This window comes from Hirundo rustica, chromosome 5 (assembly GCF_015227805.2).
Source record: "Hirundo rustica isolate bHirRus1 chromosome 5, bHirRus1.pri.v3, whole genome shotgun sequence".
NCBI lineage: Eukaryota > Metazoa > Chordata > Aves > Passeriformes > Hirundinidae > Hirundo > Hirundo rustica.
This window is the reverse complement of record NC_053454.1, coordinates 16,409,646-16,431,160: the sequence shown is the minus strand read 5'-3', so window position 1 is coordinate 16,431,160 and position 21,515 is coordinate 16,409,646. Positions and strand designations below refer to the sequence as shown.

Below are 21,515 nucleotides of genomic sequence, written 5' to 3'. Positions count from 1 at the left end.
TGGAAAGAAACTTTTGTCCATTAGAGTATCTTCCAGTGGGAGGCTTAAAATGCAGTACATCTCTGCTGTGCCATAGGGAAACATTATTGTATCTCTTCTACAAGAGGCTATGCAGAAGCAAGTTTTGTGTTTTACCTGACGAGACAAAGCTTGTAAAGAGTTTTTACACATATTTCACCAATGGATGTCAATGGAGGTGCTGTCAAATCAAAACTGCCACAACATTCCTAGAAATGTAGGCTGTTGCCTCTGAGCTATAAAATGAGTTTACAGCTCCTGTGACAGAAATGAAAATGCAACAACCTGAGATATTCCCCCTGTGAGTCTTTAGCTGAAGTAATCCTACTGTACTTTAAGTCAAAGAGGAAAGATTGAAAGGAAAGTTGTCCCTTTAGACCCAATAATTAGTGCTCTCTCTTTGGGTCTGCCTTCTTTCTTTGAATCTTATAAAACAGCTTAAGCTTTACACTAGTAACCAAATAGGCAAACTCATGGGAAGATTTAAGAGTAGGGACAAAAGACTTTCTGGAGTAACTGTCCCTAACCATTTCCCTAACCATTAATCTGTGTTTCATCCCATACAGCTTCTTTAAAGACTGGAGAAAATATTTATTTCCCATCATCACTATTAGCTCTCTAGGCTCACAACTATATTCAAGGATGCAAGACTAGAGTATGTTCTTTTGTGTCCTGATCTATAAGGATTGATTCTGCAATAAATGAAAATAATAGCATTAGGAAGATATTTGGGCCCTCGTGAAGTAAATAAATCTGATCCAAGATATAATTTCAGTTACATAATTCATCACTTCTTTTGTTAAAACATTTTCTACATGATGGCATGGAATTTATTTCTAAAAATGCAAATCGAATATTATTTTCAATAAAGAAGAGGTGCTGTGAAAGCAGTTTTTTATAGCCCACTCCTGAGAAAACTAGCATGAGAAACCAATTAAAAAAAAAAATCAAGAACTAATTCAATTTTGATAGACAGGAGGTTAAATTAATAGCTGTTCCTTTCCTGATAACACAAAATGTAGAAGTGAAAATTGAAGTTAAAAACACCAGTAGTTTTCAATATAATTGAGTTGAACATAGGTTATTTATTAGAGAAAATGAGTGAAAATCCATCCAACTAGAAATAGATCATTATAAATATATACATATGTATAACATATATTGTTATACATAGTGGGGACAGATGAAAATTATATTAATTCTGGCCTTAATTTTTTTTGGAAAAACTAATTTCCTGTAGTGTAATAAATAAAAATTTAAAACCTTCACACCACCTTTTATTTTGAGCTTTCCCAATTTGTACTCTCCAAGTATCTTCCTGTGTCTTACACATGCTAATATACTGGGACTCAACTCTCCTATGAATTAGGAAAGGCTTTGAGCCTGTTTGGTGGCCAGCACTCTTGACTGGGCACCCAATGCACATGTGTTCAAAATATTCCTTTACCCATCTCTTCCTCGGCAATCTCTGCTCATCTTGTCTCTGCTTGTTTCTTGGTAATGAACAGCAGCTCCTTCCATCACCTTTCTGAAGGAAAGCAGGGAAGGTCTGGACTTGTTCCATTATAGCGTAGTCCTGGGCAGACCCCAAAATGATAGCTGTAAAGATAAAATAAAACAAATTATAATCCTTTGTGATTAGTTTGAGACACTGTCCTGCCAATCATCCTCCCAGTGTTTTGACAAACTGGCTTTTACTGTAGGCAAACCACAAAGCTCAAGGAGAACAGAGCTGGGTGGATAATATAATTGCCTGATCAAAAGAGCCAGTGCAGGTATCTCTTCTGTAGTCACAGCAATTATCTTATACGTGCACTGGTTTCCTAAAGACTTCCTCAAAGCTCCCTTTTGATGTGCTGACATGTTGAATGATAAATCTATACAAAGGAAACAAAATGTTTCTGTCCTTCAGGTAGTTTCAAAAAGAGGTGTTTAAATGGAGGAGTCCAAATACTGACAATGCAGCAGCCCAGATGGCACCGGTTCAAAGAAGCTGATCAGAGAAATTACTGTCAGGAATAGAATACAAAGACATGGGGGTTTTCCTTTTGGCTCATAGTTGGAGCAATCCCTTAAAATTTCACCAACACCTAATGGGCAATACTTTGCTTGTATTTCCACCTCTGTGAATTTGTTGCTCTCTTGAGGATATCTAGGGCAGGAAAAGAGCAGCTCTCTTCTCTCCCCATAATCTTCTGTTATTTATTCTTCTAGAAGTATTTAGAGAAAAGGAAAATAAAAAAGAAGAGGGGCATAAATGTGTTCATCTGTGATTTCTTAAAATCTGTATTAATGAGAAAAAGTCTTTTGAACTGTCTGACCATTCCCAGGTTATTTTTTCCAGTTTTAACTTCTAGTGCTTTTTCCAGCCCCATTAAAAATATTTCAAGAGAGAGGGTTTTCTCTGAATTAGTTTTCTGAGGCTGCTTCACAGGCTAGTGCATGACATCTCTTTCAAGCATATCTTTTGAGATATTTTTTATATTACACTTGTTTTCTCTTTAGTGACTTCAAAACCTTCTTTCCCCCAGACACCTCATTTTGTTTACATCATCTACTTTGAAGTCCTGCTAAAGTTCACTTTTATTAGCTGCTGCAGGATTTTTACCCCGCTCTTGGTGTTTCTTCTATGTTGGCCAGTACTGTGATCAGGACCCCAGAAATGCCACTCAGGCCCTTTTCACAAAGATAATTTCTAATATGTGTTCTGTGCTTTTATGAAATTAACCAGTAACAAAAGTGAACCCTGTATTGTAAGAGTACTTTCAGGACAAAAACTTAATCACACTTGCTCTCACTTCAAAATAAATAGGTGATGAAATCTATTCCTGATGAATACAGCATGGACAAGTTTATTTTGATTTACTACAGGGAAATTATTTACAAAATTACAAATTTATTTGTGTTTTAATTTGCAGTAATTTACAAATTTATTTATTCTCAGCATGCAGCTCTAAGGTGGGTCAAAATTTAAGTTTAGCCCTGTTGCTATTTGGTAAATGCATCTTTAATTCTAAAAGTATTCCCAAGTAAAATGGTTACAATACTGATCAATGAATGTATTGAATTATAGAAATTTACTAAATAAAATAAATTAAATAATTACATTTCTTAGGGGGAAGTATCTGGTCAGATTCAACAGCATGAAAGAGTCTGAAGGCGTCTTCCTAGAAGAGCACATAGAGCATATGCAAAAAGAGAAGATATTTAAAACAATAGACATGAACATGTATCTAAAATGAAGCAGTATGAAAACTGAAGCAGCAGAGGAAGCATGGGATGGGAAACGTGTCATGCAAAATTCTATAACTAAAAGATATTCAAAGTTGCCAATACTCCAGCTTTATCCATCATTCAGACTTGTTTGTTATGCAGACAAAAGTCCGAGCTTTGAGTTTTTCTCCTTCATTCTCTTTTCTATGTTTCACTTTTCTCCATTTTTGTTGTGGTTTGTCTTGGTTTGCCTCTTGTCTGAAAAGGATGTTGATTAGGTAGTAAAGAAGAATGACCTACTGCAGTATTTTTAAAAATACTGAAGGAGAGATATCTTTAGACAATATGAGGCTTGTAAATAATTTACAGGGTTTGGAGTGGTTCATAAGACCATGTTCTGTAGGTGTAATTTCCCAACAGCAAAATTGCAAGCAAGAGAGATCATCAAAAGGCAGAATCAGATTTATTATTCTCTGTTTGTCAGTTTATATTATTTTCTCTTTAAAAGAGAGAAAACTGGACTCAGTTCAAGTTGAACATTCCCTCCTTTTTATTCTCTGGAAGGAAAATCTAATACATTAATGCAATTTTAAAAGATTGTCAAACAGAAATTCGCTGTAACAAAATAAATTATATTCAGATCAAGGAAAGAAAAAAGATAGGAAACTATTTAAATATGCCTCACCTTTTTCTTTCAAACTATTTAATTATTTTCCTCTCATTTATAGGATTTTAATGAAATGTTAGATTTTTTTAATTATAGTTGATACAGTGGAAGAAGTCAGCAATAGCTTGACATAAAACCTTGGGGTGTACTTAATAATTACAATATTTAATCTCTTTCCCTGAACTGCACAAATCTCCTGATAAACACAATAAAGTCAGATTTATGAGTGAAGAAAAGTACAGTCATGAAGGTAAATCATGTTGGCCACATATATTTTGGAATGAAATTATTCAAGATTAGAAGAGTTCCCTATCATGTAGAGTCTCAGAGGAAAGATGCGTACTAAAGAAAGGTTTGAGCTGATATTTCTGGTAAATGTAATTGGCCAGCATCTCAGATTTTTAATGGATGTCATTAAGACACCATTTCTACAGACCTTTAAGGATGGAAAAGGTAAAGTGTTACTGGCAATGCTGTGGCAAAGAACAGAGGACACTACAGAGGGACAAGCTAGAGAAACTCAAAATGCCATTCCTGGCTCTGCTAATATATAATTCTATGAAAGTAGGTTGCCTTTTCAAGCAACGATTCTTTCAAACAGTGTGGTGAAACCAGAGCTTAAGGGACAGAAAAAAAAAAAAAAAAAAGAAGAGACTGCCTTTAAAGGACATATGTAGATCATGTATTTCTCTAATAACAAAGGCTGGCAGCTTATTTTGAACTAACAAATAATAAATTGTATAGAATTTTGCAGAGTATCCTTGATTCTCCTCTAACATCACAACATTTAAATGCAGTCAGGAAATGGCACTCTGACTTCAGAGCTTCAGACTAAGGACTGACAGAGTTGGAGTTGTTGGCACTTCCTATAAAAAGGGGGAGAGGGTCCTTTGCAAAATAAGTATATTTTGAATGTCTTTGTCAGCCAAGGAAAAGGGAAAAAATTGTTTTACATGTTAATAAGCCATGGAGTTAGATGAATTTAAATGTGCCTTTTGTCATTCATTATTTATTAAACTTCTTAGGAAAGAAAAAAAAAAAGAAAAAAGGCAACATCTGACCTGTACAAATCCAAAAGTAAACGTTTTCTCTTTAATTCCTTCAAAATAGGCCAAGCACTTTTTTAAATTTTATTTTAAAATTTCAAAATGCTGAATTGCTTTGTCACACTCACACCCATCTCAGGGTACAGGCTGTTTATTCTTCCTCCTGCAGGTCTGGGAATGACATCGATCATATACCATTATCTGCTTGGAAGAGGAGGTTGTAAAATACTTCCATTACATTTTCTACGCTGACTAACTATATTATTTCAATGAGTATCTGAAGAATTCACTGACATTTTCTTTATTGTTCTTCAAATCCAAGTAAAGATACTGCTCTTTTGCATGCTCTTATACAACTCCAGGAGGCTTCCTAAAGACAAGCAGTGTAGTAGAATCCTAACTCATAGAATCATCAAGGTTGAAAAAGTTTTCTGAGGTCATCAAGTCCAGCTATTAACTCAGCACTGCCAAATCCACAACTAAACCATGTCCCCAAGTGCCACACCTACATGCTTTTACATATCTTCAGGGATGGTGAGTCAACCACTTCCCTGTGAAGCCTGTTCCAATGCTTGATAACCCTTTCAGTGAAGAAATTTTCCCTAACATCCAATCTGAACCTCCCCTGGGGCAACTTGAGGCCATTTCCTCTTGTCCTATTGCTTGCTACTCGTAAACCTGCCAGAAACCATAGATACAGTTGCCTATCTGACTACAGTCTTTTTGGAAAGCTGGTAAGAGAGATGTTTTAGAATGCCCTCATACCCAAAGACATGACAGACAGGGAGATGCCTCCTCAATTATGGATTGCTCCTTACCTAATGAAGGGTAGAGGTTCATTTCACTGTCCCTCCCATTCCCCAAAGGCTTTGGTTCCAAAGGCAGTGTCGCCCAGCAGTCAGTATTAATTTCATCTTACAGAGACCTGAGCTCTATCTCTGCCTGCATCAGTGACAGCCTCTGTGCCCAGGGACAAATAATTTTGTATGTGTGTCTCTGACACAACTGTTTGTTTCTGTCTTTTGGTCAAACAGAATTCTTTCTTACTATATGTTTGTATATGCTTAGTTATGATGAAAAGCTGATTTAGCTAAGGATAAGTGACATAAAATCATAATAATCCTAGACCTAAAGATCTGACATGTGCTTCTCAGACGGTGCTTTTGTCTCTCAATTACAGTTTACACTATTTGTTTCTTAGCAGAAGGTGGCAGAACTATGAATATCTCAGTGGTCCTTATTTGATCTAATTGGCATACTATTTGTTCTCACAAGAAAAGTTGTTACTACACTGGTAAAAGATGCTATACTACTCTTGATCTCCATTTCAAGCTATTAAGTTTCCTGAGTTTAGGATTAGGAGCACATACGTTTGAGTCCTCAGTCCAAATAGCATGATTATAGTCAAAGTTAAATGTATGAACCTTAAAACTTCAGTTGCATTTTCTTTTTTTCCTTTGTTTCTAAAAGTTTTGGGCTTTTTTTTTTTTTTTTTTTTTTAATAGCATACCTGGCTTTTAATTCCCCTTTTTGTGTTTAAGAAGGAATTAAGGCAAAAAAGGAATTAAGTGTATTGCCCAAAGTCTTCCGCTCAGTCTGGCAAAATCAGGATTAGAAATCAGCTCTCTAGTCTTGGATATTCATGCTTGACTTAGTAAACAATTATGGTATTTATTCTGCTTTTCCTACCTCTTTGTATAAGTTATTTTTGTAAAGTCACTGGTTTAACCATCTTTATTCTTCTCTTTCACTTTCTTTCACTTTCTTTATAGTCACTCTATTAAGAAACTTTCTCCTTATTCTGTGTTGCATATTTCAGTTTATGAAAAAGATGTAAAGAGGCAAAAGCATCTGCAAGGTTTGAATAAGATTTTCAGTGGCAGGGTCTTTTGAATTCATTGGATGGAACTCTTCCAGTCGAATATGACTGCATGTTCTATCAGTACTACCAAAGTGTTTACATTCCTGCCTGATTTCCATACCATGCAAATGCTGCCACGGCCCACAGGTGACACAACAGCTCTGCTCACTGTGGCACCGTGGTTGCTGCTCACATGCGTCACTCAGGTCTCAAATAAAGCTGAGATCATGGCACAGAAAGAATTTTTGGCTCATGGGAATTCTTTAGGAAGATACTTCAGTGTGATAATGTGCATTAATATTTGGTTGAAAGTCACACATTTTAAACTGTTAGTCACACACATGTTGTGAATGGTCTCATGGACACATGAGCTGAGTGGACCAGATTGGATGGCATTCATTTCTTGTCATTTGCTTTTTTCCAGGAATGCCCCAGTGGTGTTGTCAATGAAGAAACCTTCAAAGAGATTTACTCTCAGTTCTTTCCACAGGGAGGTAAGTACTTGGCAGACATAATTAGTGCTGCAGTATGTCTGTTAGTTCCTAAGTCTGACAAAAGAGCCTCTTGTTCAAATTAATAAGATTGTTGCCTCAAGCTCTGTCTGAACTCAAGGGGTACTTCCTTGATAGTTTGTCAGATTTTTAAGTCTATATTTCTGAATGAAACACAATGATATCTACATAAAGTCAGACTTCTGTTACAAAGTTACTACCTGTGCTTGGGTACCATTGAAAAACAAGTTTCTCTGAGGAGGTTATTTTTCTTTAAGCTTTCTAAAAATTTTTGCCCATTCTCTTTTATTGAAAAAGACCCTTTCACAGTAGGAGGAACAGTAGGAGGCACTGCAGGTACCCTCTCATATCAATAGCGGAACCCCCCCTTTAATTTCATGGGGTTTCTCTTCTTAAATGCTAACCTTGATTTCAATTCATTGATTTCCAAGAGTTTTGTTATTTTTTATTTCCATTATCTTTTAGTGCAATGAAGATAGCACAAAACTGTATATCAGTTGGGGTTTTTTTTTTCCCTTGGACCTCAGATTTCTTTAAATTTGAATTTTTTTCCTCTCTTTTCTTCCTCTTGCATTTGCTATTCAGTTATCCCCCTTCATATTCTCCTACAACCCTTCAATCACACTTTTTCAGCTTTTCCTAGAGGTCTTGAGATTTGCGCATTTCTCTGGGACTGTTCAGAACTCCTTCTTTCTATTTTTTATTTAAAAACCCATATTAGTTGGTAGGAACAAAATATCTCCTGATTGGTTTTATTTTGAATAAATAGGTGAAGAGCAGCATTCAGTGCAGATTACCATCTCTGAAATCATTAAGAAGTAGGCCCACTCAGTAAAAATGAACAAAAGGCTAGAAGGGTTGACCTGCCTAATGATTGATTCTCTTTGTAAACTTTTAGACCAAGCTGCAATTACAGTTTGAAATACTATATTTTGTAGTGAAAATAATTCTCTCTATGTGATTTACTACATCTTTATTACAGTTAATAAGAAAAATCTATCATGTTTCCTATTGTTGCACCCAGATTTTTTTATGGGCAAAGAGAAAGCACACCTGTTGTAAAAATAAAGTCAAAAGATACTAAGAGAGTAAATGTAATCTTAAAAGAATAATCTTTATTAGTCCAGTTCTGGTTGTTACAGAGAAGCAAAACTATTAATATAGTTAAAATGGATATATATGGTCTAATTTCTACCCCTGTTCCTGGTGTTAATACTGATGCTTCTGCTCCTCTGGCATTTAGGGAAGTGGCATCCTTTGGAGGAGGAGGTGAGAACTGCAGTGGAATGTCTAGTTAAGAAGCCAGACCGAGTTCTTAAATCTTTGAATGTCTTGTCAAAATAATGTGTCCAGCTGAGGCCTTTAAATTTAAGTCATGGTTAAAAAAACGATTTTATGTATGTCCCAGTATTAAAGAGGAAAAAAGAATCTTGAAAGTTTTCCCCAAATTAAAACACATAAATCTGTGTCCCGATTGTCTGTGTGATAAAAAACCAGGTACAACATGATGTATCATTATGACAATTCATATCTGAACAAACAAAATCATGTCTATAAGATTTTAAGCTTCGGGGCAACCAAAGACATTTTTCGATGTCATCCAGCAAGTCACTTCCTCAAGAAACTTCCAAGACTGTCCAGGACAAGGTACGGGAGGCTTACAAATAGTACAAAGAGCTGCAGGAGTAACAAAGGAAAAAAATTACACTGGATTGCAGCAAAAGCAATATATAAGAAAAGGCAAAAGTAACTTTGTAAAAAACTTTCCATACCAGAAAGGGCACTCCAGTAATTTCTTTTTAGATTCACTGCCATAGAGGTGAATGAATATACATACCCCCTACATTTATGCAGTGGATCTCCTGAAATGAAAGTTGGGATTTTTCTTCAGCCAAGCAGGTCATGGATAAGAACGCACACACTGAATAATTATTACACTCCATCACTTCTGAACAAAATAGATCATGCTTGTAGTTTGATAAGTCAAACTCTTCCATGTGTAATGATTAACATTTTTTGCCTCTGAAATTTAAAATGTTTTGATGGTGTTTTTCAAGGGAATTCTGATTTAAGACCTGCTCCTATCTCAACTGTTAAAATAGCAAATTAGCCTACTGGTTATGATATCAGATCTTTGGAGAGAAATTGTATTTAATTTAAAAAGTTAAGATTTTGTAAAATGAATAATGTTCAAGATTTAGGGGGGAAAGGGGGAAATTAGGCTAAGTAGCTCTAATTAAAAGACTCCTGTGCCTCATTCTGCTGTTGTTTTGGAGGCAAAATTTCAGACCAGAGCTGCTTGAGAAAACAGCTCTGAAAAAAGCTTTTGTTTTTTTGGTTTTTTTTTCAGAGGAGTTACCACAAAAAGTATTTTTATACTAGGGACTTTTTTTTCATATACCATCATACAAAAAAAGAGTAGTATCATGTATGGGCAACAAAACTAAACTACTTTTTTGTTTTCTGTATATCTACAGAAAATAACCAGGAATATTTCAGATACGTTTTAAGAAATGGGTGCCAAGAGAATAGGAAGGTATTTAAAATCCCTTTTACAGTAGTTATACCTCTTTAACATGTTATTTTCCCTGAAGATGATTTGCATAGTATATTCTCTTGCACAACAGAAGTCTCAGTAGATTATAGAAAATACAACTATTAAAATGCTAAATATAAACTGTAGTCAACAAATTTACATTTTTCAGCTAAAGTGTGAATGTATCTGCCATGCTGTGCTTAAGCAATTACAGTGGTTCAGTTACCACTAGATACATGGAATAATGAATGACTCTCTCAAATAGTGGTGGTGTGGATTTAATTCTCTGAAAATGTGTCAACAGACAGGTTTTAAAGATTGCAGTTTTTTTCTTGTTATGATTATTTCACATCAGACAAAATAAGCATATTGAAGTAAGACTAGAGAATTTTCTTACAAATATCAGGTTTGAATCTGTGAAAGACAAAGCTTTGCGTTTTCATATATTTGGTTCCTTGGAGTCAAGGTGGCATTTCAGCTAAGTGTCCCAAGACTATTGCTCAGTTTAATACAAAACAGTATTTTGTGTTGTGAAAAAGAAAGGTTTGCAGGATTGATATAAAAAGTAAAATGATTTAATGCCAAGAAATCAGAAAATGACATTTCAGCATTGATCAGGTTTTTTCCATGAGAGGGAGAAGTTTGTTCTGCAAAAGGGACACTGATTTCATAACACTTTGCCCTTCATCAATAATTTGTAAGGTTAGTGTTAATTAGCCTAAAATTAATGTAAACATATGAAGTAGAGAGGGAAAAGTGAGTATTAAAAGTAAACAGAGCCTCATCCTTCATTAATTTGTATGAATTTGAGGGAGGGAAAAACACTGAGGACAGCTGACGTCCCTTAACTCCAGCAGCTTCTACCTCATATCCACAGGGCAGTTTCTGGGCAAGTGTTCTCACAATGCATTACTCCTGGAGCAGGTTGTGCCTTTCAGAAGGCATTCAGTGGAAATAGAAAGATGGATTTTTACAAAAGTTAGAGTCTTGACAGATTTATATTCATGCTGTCTTGTGTATCCAAAATGAGTCAATATGCACTGGGGAGGAGGTTTGGAAAGGAAGCAAATAGTGAAGGGATCATTTGTTTAAGGTCATCTTTCAGAGTCTTACTGACCATTTAGTGAGTCACAGCCAATTTTTTCCAAACCCTAATGCCACAATCATGGGAATTCAGCAGCAAGCCAGCTTTAAGGATCTGCTTCTCAGGAGATGATTTCCTCTCACCTGTCAGTGAGCATAGGACCTGATGGCAGCAGCAGCTTTCTGACAAGATCAGCTTCAACCTGGGAAACAGGTCTGTGTCCAGAGCAAAACCAGCACATGCCCTGCAGTGAGGGCAGTGTCTGCTTCCCTCCTTTAACGGGAACAAATGAGCACATTCTTCATTGCAACCATGAGATAGCACTGCCACAGTCAGTGTTCCTTTTAAAACAGGTTGTTTCAGACTACAATAATATGTCATCTTTGCTATTTTCTCAGGTACCACTGTTTAGCATACACAAGAATAAAAATGAATAGAGATATTCTAGAACAGAGTTTTTCATTTGTGGTTTCTAGCAGTGTTGGTATCCACGTACTTGCACTTATAAATTACCCCTCCTCTCCTGCTGAAAAGGAAGTTTAAATTTAATTGAAAATCTTGTCTTGCTATGAAATTTTGGCATCAAAATAAATCTCGGTATCGAATAGTTTTAATAGAATTAAATTAAATTTTATTTAATAAGATGTGCTTACTGTGAATTTTTTTTTCTCCTTTAAATTTTAGATTCCACAACATATGCACATTTTCTGTTTAATGCATTTGACACTGATCACAATGGATCTGTAAGTTTTGAGGTAAGTGATGCCAATAAGTTGCTTATTTCTATAAATTTAAATACCTTCCCATTCCTTGTAAGGAAGTCCAGTTTGGTGGCTGGCTCACATTAAGGAAAATTTAGCTTATGTGACTCAAGTTTCAAGTTTTTCCAATGTAATAACAAAAGTCATTACCTTACAATTGTATATTCCATAATGGTAACTCAGACTGTGCTACTACATAATATTTAAAAAACTCTGTCAATTTAAAAGCTAACCCAATTTATACACAAGTTACCTAAAATAGTTCCTCCTCTCTGCCTTTGCAAGATGAGGTCTCTGAACTACAACTAATGTTATGGGGATGACTCAGCCAAAATTGGATTTTTCATACTTAATTTCTAGAAAGTTCTAGAAAACCGCTTTAAAGCAAATGACCAATCTGACCAATCTTTTCTCCCAGTTCTGCCTTTACCTGGTAAGGCTGATGTCATCTCCACAATATAATATGGAAAAAAGAGACCTTACTGCAATACTGTAGATGAGAACAGGGTGTACAAAATACTCCAAAGGAGATAATATTGTAAGCTATAGAATTTTTTTTTAAAAGTCAGTTCATTTTCAAAAGGATATGTTTGTTTTGTCATATTTTCTTTGGTTTTGATTATAATGAACTAATTATTTCCTTACAACTTTTGATTGAATATTGATAAATACATCCACTTCAAGTTTATTGAAATGTCATGTATGATTTTTTAGTCAATGATGTTGTGAGGTCATACAGATTTTTTTTTAATAAAAATAATTAATTGATGTAATAGGAAGACTTGCCAATCAGGTGCACTGTGATCAGAAATTTATACCCTAAACTAAGACTATAATCAGATACATTATTTAATCATTATTTGCATTTATTTAAAAAAGACCATGAACCCTATCTACCTTTTTCCAGGCAGATGAAGTCAGTGAAATCTATGTGAAACTAGGAGCAGGATAGGAGGATTAATTAATGTCTCTGTACATAGGCTAAATATGCAAGGATTCTTCTGGTCAAATCACAGAATCATAGAATGGTTTGGATTGCAAGGGATCTTAAAGATCACCCAGTTCCAAACCCCTTGCCATGGACAGGGACTCCTCCCAGTAGACCAATTTGCTTCATCCAACCTGGTCTTGAGCACTTCCAAGGATGGGGCATCCACCCTCCCAGTAAAGAATTTCTTTTGTATATCTAACCTAGACTTCCCCTATTTCAGTTACAGCAACAGCAGGCACATTGAGAAAAAATATTTTTAGAATGAGTAGTTGAAAATATTTCTGAAGTTATCATTAAAAAGAATAGGAACCAAAAAAGCTTTTGTACCTTTTCTGGTCAATTTGTTGACATTTGTATTTCAGACAGAAAGTCTTAAGAAATGCACTAGATTTGGAGCCCTTTTATTATCTCAGAGTGCAGGTTTTTGTACTAAAAAAGGGCTTTGGAATAAAATAAATCAGGAAAATAAAAGCAGAAGTGCTAAACTTTTGTTCAGTATCAAGGCAGACTTTCATATTGTTTGCACTAATTTTGAATCCAGCAGAACTCTACTGCTGTCAAAAGACTCTTGCTTCTGTGTCCTTGTAACAGCATTATACTTACAAACTGTATGACAACTATTCTAAAAGCATCTTCCTGAAGTTAAAAATATATGGGGTTTTTTTTCCTAATCACATGAAAATAGCTGCAAAATGTGAAAGAAGATATTGTGAAGTGTACAAAATACAGTTATCTCACATTTATCCTGCTCCTTTTAATCCTAGGTGCAGCTGTGCTGTTTTCTTTCTATTCAAATTTTTATTCTAGTTTTCTAATTTTGCATTAGAAAAACAACAAAAGTAAACAGCTCAACAGATAGAGAGGGAGTAATTTAAAAGTTTGGTGAAAAAATAATCATTCTTTCCAAAATACTTTCTATATTGAAGTGTAGGAGTAAACACAGTTTAATATAATTACCTATGATGAAAACACTCTGGCTATCTTCTGTGAAAAAAAAAAAGATTATCAAAATCTGAAATGGTAGCAAAATTCTTTTGTGGATAAGAATTACTTTTTTTTTTTTTTTTTTTTTTTTTTTTTTCCTGTGTGTGTGTGTGTGTGTGTGTGTGTGTTGCACTCTGAGTTTCCCATGAAGCAGTGGTAGCTGGGGTTGCAGGTAAAGAGAGAATTTCCTTTAGCTTTTTGCTCTTTTTTCCTCAAATTTTCAACCATCAGCAATGAAATGTTAGATCTGAGCACAACTTAAATGCACACCTCAGTTGACATTTCTTGTTGATATTGTTTGGTGAGATTGGAGTTCTGTCATCCCTAAATCTACACGCTCTTTTGTATGTGCCAGAATCTCTAAATGAAGGTTTTATGTAGCATAAAAACCAAAGTTATAATATTAGGTGCTTGAACTTATCTCTCCTTATCCCGTGATTGTATTCATTTTGAGACTAGTTCATTTCATTAGTTTTGTGAACTAGTTTTGCTTTAATATGACAAAGTTTCTGAAGACCCAGTGACCCAGCTATTGGAGGGCTCTTTGGGCATGTTAGTGAAGTTCTTTTTCCTATTAGAGAAGATATAAAAGCAAGGTTTTCATTTGCTGAGTGTATATTGTCCCTGAGCCAAAATGAAGATCTGGCCTCAAAGCTATTTACTTAGAAAAATGGAGGCTAATTCACTTTAGTTATATTGTCAAAGGTAAAACTCATTGCACATGCAAATATCCAAATCAGTATCCTTCATTTGTTGTAGATGCAGATTAAGGTTATTCTAAATGTGACCTTGCTGAAAGCCATTCAATAATCCGACAAATTCTCAGTGCCTTAAAGCACAGCACTGTGCCCAAGCACAGGGAAGATGTTTGAAGATTTCTGTCATATTTAATCAAAACCAAACTTATATTGGTTAAAAATGTATCAAGCATGCTAACTCTCTTACATAGAGAAGTACAGTTCTTAAGATCAAACACAACTTCATATTTCACTAATAATAAAAGTAGCATCCAAGGCAGTATTGCCTAAATGAGACATAGAATCATAGAATGACTTGGATTGGAAGGGACCTTGAAGATTATCTCATTCCCACGCCCCTGCCATGGGCAGGGACACCTCCCACTAGACCAGGTTGCTTGAAGCCCCATCCAAAACCACCTTAAACACTTCCAGGAATAGGGCCTTCACAGCTTCCCTGGGCAACCTGTGCCAGTGCCTCACCTTCCTCACAGTGAAGAATTTCTTCTTAATAGCTAATTTAACCCTGGTCTCTGTCCGTTTAAAGCCATTCCCCCTTGTCCTGTCCCTACATGTCCTTGTGCAGAGCTCCTCCCCAGCTCCATTGTAGGCCCTCTTTAGGTAATTGGAAGTGCTCTAAGGTGTCCCTGGAGTCCTTTTTTCCAGGCTGAACAAGCTCAGCTCTCTCAGCCTGTCTTCATAGCACAGGTGCTCCAGTCCTCTGGACTTGTTCCAGCAGGTCCATGTCCTTTGGCCCCTGAGCTGTATGCAGTATTTCAGGTGGGGTGTCATGAGATCAGGGGAGAGGGGCAGAATCATCTTCCTTGACCTGCTGCTCGTATCTCTTTTGATGCAGCCCAAGTCATGGTAGGCTTTCTGGGCTGCAAGTGCACATTGCTGGTTCATGTTGAGCTTGTCATCAACCAAGATCCCCAAGTCCTTTTCCTCAGAGCTGCTCTAAATCCATTCTCTGCCCAGCCTGTATTTCATCTTGGGATTGCCCCAATCCAGGTGCAGGACTTTGAACTTGGCCTCACTGAATTTCATGACCTTCACAAGCATGATTGTGTGGGTTCAACACAAAAAGGTTTGTCCATGTCATGTAGGAAATTAGCTCATTTTTCTTAGTACAGTGGTGATCTCATAAGCATTTTAACACCATCTGATTTAAAGTAGCAACAAAGAAATGCATTTCCTTTTAGGAGCTTCTCCTTCTCTGTGACCTTTGTTTTACATACCAGGGCTCCACCACTTCTGTGACATCGCTTGATTCCTTTTCAAAATCCTAAAATCTAAATTTAAAAATGGATTAAGGTTCCTGCCTATCTATTTCTGGCCTTGAAAAAGACAAAAAAGAACACCAGGTGGAATAGTTTTAAGCTTTCCTATGGATTTGAGACAGCACACTAAATAAGCATGCTAATTAATTTATTAATGAACTAATTATCCCCAAAGATTTACTGAGAGATAAAACAATCAGAAAGTCATCAACAAACTTGCTAGGAGATAATTAATCACTGCTGAAAAAACCCCCGCAAATGCAGGTTCATCCCAGATGACAGCCAGACATTCTCTACAGCTGTAGTGCAGAACAGAAATGTCAGCAGGCTCTGAGTACACAGAGGCTCTGGTACAGGTGCAATGATGCTGCATTTTGCAATCCTTCAGTGAGACATCCCCCTTTCCTGAAGAATCAAAACTAGGCACAGAAGGAGGTCTTCACATGCATTAGCATGCTCTGCAGGAAACTGGCAAGTTATAAGCGGGAAGCTGTGGAAAGGAGTAAAGGCAAGTGTCAAGGCAGAGACTTTTGTGTTTCTAACTTCACTGTCACAGACTGAAGAAAGACCCAACCTAGACCTGCATCTCAGCCCAGACTTTCTGTTTTAGGCTCCTTTGTCACCCTAGATCAGATCCATTTTCCCCTATTAGATGCTCAGCTGAGCAGTGACAGCATCCTCAGAGGATGTATGTAACCGACTATGGGGAGATTTTCTTCAACAGACTCTAAAAGTAGAATTCCTGTCTCCCTAGAAATTGGATGTCTAAACCAGGACAGAAAACAGCATCTGGGTGCTCTAATACTGTAACAGGAATTGTATTCATGCTCTTTGCTAAATGGTGTGCCAGATTCGTGCATCGCTGAGTTGTTGGTTACTTGCCTAAAGATGGGCAGCTGCTCCCTGCATTTAGCTGCTTCCCTCTGCACTGCTGTTTTCCTGTGGCTTTCTACACTGGATTATTAATGTAACAGCTAAAATGGCTACACTGCTCCTGACACACACATTGCCTTCCACCATGCAGAGCAGTTTCAAGGCTCTAGCCCAAAATACCCTGCGGATTTGGCATATATCCATTGAATCAGGTATTCAATTTCTGTATGTTCTATTACTGTGTTCTTCAGTTGCTTGAAAGTAAATATGTAAAAAAGACATCCCACCCTAGCTGGTCCTTATCCAGCTCGTCACAACTTTTACAATAAATCTTTCTATTGTTCCTGAGATGACTCCTGCACAACACTCAGACAAAAGCAATGCACCTGAACCATGTGTGATCCCCAAACAAGATGACGCAATATGGGAGGAGATGACTCACTGCTGCAACATTTAGAGCATATACCTGGAAGGTTTTTGAGTTGTCTCTGCTGTTTAAGAGCACCCAATACCATGAAAAAACAACATAAAGTCAAGGGTTTTATTTTTAAAACCAATGATAGGAGAGTAGCCTTGGAAATGGGGGTAGAAATGATTCCAGGAAGCCAGCTAACACAGGTGGTGCATAGGAGAAAGGATCAAAGAGAATTGAACAAGAAAAGAAAAATGGATGTATTTTAGATTAAAAAAAAAAAATTTAAAAAATGTTGCTGTGCTAAAATAAAAATAAATTCACAATTCTTAGATATAATCTAAGAAAATAATGCAACTGGGGACCTTCACAAAGGCTTTAAGGAGAAGCTACATCAAGAATGTAAAACCATGCAGAAAAGATTTTAAGACATGGTACTGCATTAAAAAGTTAATTCCTAATGCTGTAATGTAGTGAAATCTGTTCTGAATTTCTTGAACATTTTAAGGTTTAATAGCACATTGTTAAAGAACTGTTTGGAGATTTAACCCTGTGACCCTTAATTAGTCATTGAGATGTAGACAAGATGAGCAAAATTCTTTCAGGATTTATGTATCCATTTACCCCAAAGGGCACATATACCAATAAGACAGAAATTTGTGACAGAATAAGAAAACCCAGAGCATGCCAGTTGAATTGTTAAAAAGACTGAAGCTGCCAGAAGAGCTGTCCTGTGCCTACTAGACCACCTGAGTCCATGATATCTGTGTATACTTCAGTGCAGCAGGTGTATTTATTTGACTTTGTGATACACCAGACCTTTTAAATTTATGTCTAATCTCAGTGTATTATTTTCCATTGTTCTTGTGTTAGAAAAAATGCAAAACCTTTCTGGTGCAGAAAGAAATAAGAAATATTTCAGCTCTTACTGTCTCTACTTTGTTGTTACTTTGGATCTTCCTGTGTGTCATTGCCAGCAATGAAGAAAGGCACATTTAAATATACACACTTGCCATACTCTGCTCAATCTATTATAAAGGCAATTTCACATATTTATGCATTCATATGCCAATCGAATAAAAAGAGGTGGAGGAGGTGGTTAGGGAAAAAAAGCGGTATTGTTTACAAAATATTTTAAAAATGTAAATTAGGTTTGTGCTGTCAAAAGAGTATTTATTATGAAACAAAAATGTATAACCAAAAACTACATATAAATAATCTCAAAAGCCTTCTGATTAATTTCTGTGGAATAGCTCTGTAGCAATAGAGCATTGATATGTCACAAAAACATTAAGATGGTACATGGACATGTAATATATTTATTATTTCCTATCATACTTCCAATAAAAGTATTTAGAATAGAGGTGTGCAGTATGATACATGAAGTTTGAAATATTGACTGCAGTAGATTGATCTAAGAGATCTGGGAACCATGTATTCCACTTTAACAAGGTACAGATTTAACAAGAATTTAATGTTCCTTAGTACATAGTTCTCCACAAACTGGTCTCCTGTGCTTAGATTAATCTAACTACCACTTAAGCTTTTCTTGGACCATTAAACCATGAGGATGGCCTCTTCCTGGTATCCACTTCAACAGGAACTGCTTACATGAGAGATTAGGCTTTTCAGAGGATACAACCTCTAATGAAAAATTATGGTTTACTTTATAGAAAATTACTCAATTTACTTATTGACTATGAGTGTAGCAAATAGTGCCTAGATTGTTAATCCAGAAATTATCAGCACTCACAGTGAAGCAAATAAAATTTGAAATAACACATCTTTTAATACTTCTGACAAATGCATTATTCTGGATTTCTGCGTGTTTGAGAAAAACTCCTCATTTCCAAACTGACCAAGACCTTTTGTCTACTTAGGATTTTGTTATGGGCCTCTCAATTTTACTCCGAGGGACAGTACAGGAGAAACTGAACTGGGCTTTCAATTTGTATGATATAAATAAGGACGGATATATAACTAAAGAGGTAAGGTCTACTTCTTACTGTAGTCACTGAAAGTAAAGCTTGTTAGCTAAGTCCTACATTCAGAGAAAGGTTTCACTGTCAAATTGAATTGTGTTAACAAGTTATCAGATGTTATGAAGTTAGACATGCTAAAAATTAAAGCATTTGTCTCATTTTAAAGGCATATATGAACACTGAAGAGGGAAAATCTTTACAGAAATTGTAAAAGTTCAGAATTCTTCTGAAATTATGTTTCTGAACATAATAGACACAGAAATAGTTGACTTCAACTGTTGGCCTATGTATTTGTCCATACAGTCCGCAGAAGAGATTGGTAGGATATTTGGACCAAAATGAATTAATTATGTTAATAATTGTTGGCAATAATTGTTATTTATTTTATGAATCTACTTCTAATAATTTTTACTTGAAACAGAATCTATAAAGAGAGATTACTACATCTTTTATTCTGCAAGGATCCAAACATACTTAAAATAAGACTAAATGAGTGCTTTCCTCAAAATATATGGAGGTGGTTTTTTTAAGTGGGTTTATGCAAATATATAAATTACAGTTATAATTTTGCACTTTTAGAAAACACTTCAGGATCATTATAAAAGAGTAATCTGTAGAATAATTTCTTAGCATACTACAGATTACTTGTTTTTATAATTATTAAAATTTTCACAAGCCACTAAATAAAATTCAAAGATTTTGATATAAAAGGAGAACTCTGCATAAGTTCAGGTGTGTGCCTGGGTGTTTTTATTTTCTTTAGGGAAAATAAGTTGGAAGAACCTGATGTGCTTTGGCCATTCACTTGCTGTTAGGGAACTTCTTTTACTTTTTATTTTTTATTCATAAGGCATTGGGGGATTCTTCCCATAATCCATAACCTCGCACATATTATAAATCATTTAAAATTGAAATCATACATCTATGAAAGCTGAAATCAGATGCTAGAATTTCTAGGAATCAAGTAGTTTCTTCTTGAAGCTGTTCAGTTAAAAATAAAAATAAATAGGCGAATTCCAAGATTTTATTCTAAAATGCAAATCCTAAAAAAATATTTATGTTCTGAATGAAAGCAGTGTCTACAATGTACATTATATTGCAGAAACAATTTTTTTCCTCTTCAGGAAATGCTTGATATCATGAAAGCAATATATGATATGATGGGGAAATGCACCTATCCTGTTCTCAAAGAAGATGCACCTAGACAACATGTGGAAACATTTTTCCAGGTGGGTTGGGTAACATAGAAGCCAAAAAGACTGCTCTGTGAGCAGGTAGAGAAAGATTTTCATTGTTATAACATATTCTTCCAATTCTATAATCCTTTCTATTCTGTGGTTCCATCCCAAGCTTCCCAGATCTACTCATTACACCCTGTTTTTCAACAAGCTCTGTAAGCACAGTCCACTTACTGACTTTTGGACTGGTTGTTCCTAGGCTGACATATAACTGAAATGAATAAGGAAAAGGACTTGTTTTACACAAGAATCCAGGTGGAGAAACATACTGTAGTGGGTTGACCCTGTCTGGATGCCAGGCACCCACCAAAGCCTTTCTCTCACTTCCCCCCTCAACTGAACAGGGGAGAGAAAATCTAACAAAGGGTTCAAGAGGGTATCATTTCTGATGGGCTCAGCCTTGGCCAGCAGCAGGTCTTGGAGCTGGCTGGCATTGGCTCTGCTGCACACAGGAGAAGCTTCTGGCAGCTTCTCACTGTAGACCTCCTGCTACCAAAGCTTGGCCACACAAACTCAATTCCCATCGTTTTTGTTTTGTTTTAATACAGAAAATGGACAAGAACAAAGATGGAGTAGTTACCATAGATGAATTCATTGAGAGCTGCCAGAAAGTAAGTATTCAGTGTTAAATAGTGAATGTGTATCTGTTGGCTATTTCTGTCATGGCTCTTTACAGATTTCTGGAGTACCAGTGAGGGTGATCTTAATACCAGAGACAGCATTTTCCCAAGGTAGAATATCTATGTACACCATTACACAGAAACACTAAACGGTTGAAATAAATTTGTGGCCTGAATCTCCAGAAGAGCTGTTATATACAAGAACATTTTCAGTCATTGCTTTTTAGACAATTGTGCCAATATCCTTTCTTTCTTTAATAGTGTATTGTTTGCACTTGGTAGAAAAAAGTTTCTCCGCATTCAGCTAAATATTTATTTCTATCTTCTGCCCATGCTGGAGCACACGGTTTTGTCACAACTGGCATATAATCATGGCAGTAATAATATAGCCTGAAAATGTATCATTCATGAGTGAGTTTCTCACTGAGTTGTGATGTGCTTACAAGCAGTGAAGCCTTATATAAGGAGAGTGCAAGGAGTTTGCAAGGTGTTGGATGGCAAGAGTTAATACCAGACATTTTCTCAAGGCAAGGGTGTGAACTGATGGTGATTATCAGTCTACCCAAGTGGCTGTCAATTTCTTTCAACTGCTGGAAGTAGCTCCTGGTCCTAGAGCTGGGATGGAGAACTTCTGAAGCAGGAATTACAGACTGTTTTCACTACTCTGCTCTTCAGAAACCAGCTTCTTCTCAGACCAGTA

General features: G+C 36.1%; 1 protein-coding gene across 9 annotated transcripts in view; it reads left to right on the top strand.

Moving 5' to 3' along the window:
* KCNIP4 (potassium voltage-gated channel interacting protein 4) overlaps positions 1-21,515 on the top strand; it is a 410,197-nt gene that overhangs the window by 381,966 nt on the left and 6,716 nt on the right. For all 9 annotated transcript variants that reach the window (XM_040065086.1, XM_040065092.2, XM_040065088.2 and 6 more), the window contains 5 exons: positions 7,230-7,299; positions 11,622-11,692; positions 18,856-18,963; positions 20,082-20,186; positions 20,744-20,806. In XM_040065086.1, coding sequence (XP_039921020.1) covers positions 7,230-7,299; positions 11,622-11,692; positions 18,856-18,963; positions 20,082-20,186; positions 20,744-20,806 — 417 coding nt within the window. The remainder of the gene's footprint in view (positions 1-7,229; positions 7,300-11,621; positions 11,693-18,855; positions 18,964-20,081; positions 20,187-20,743; positions 20,807-21,515) is intronic.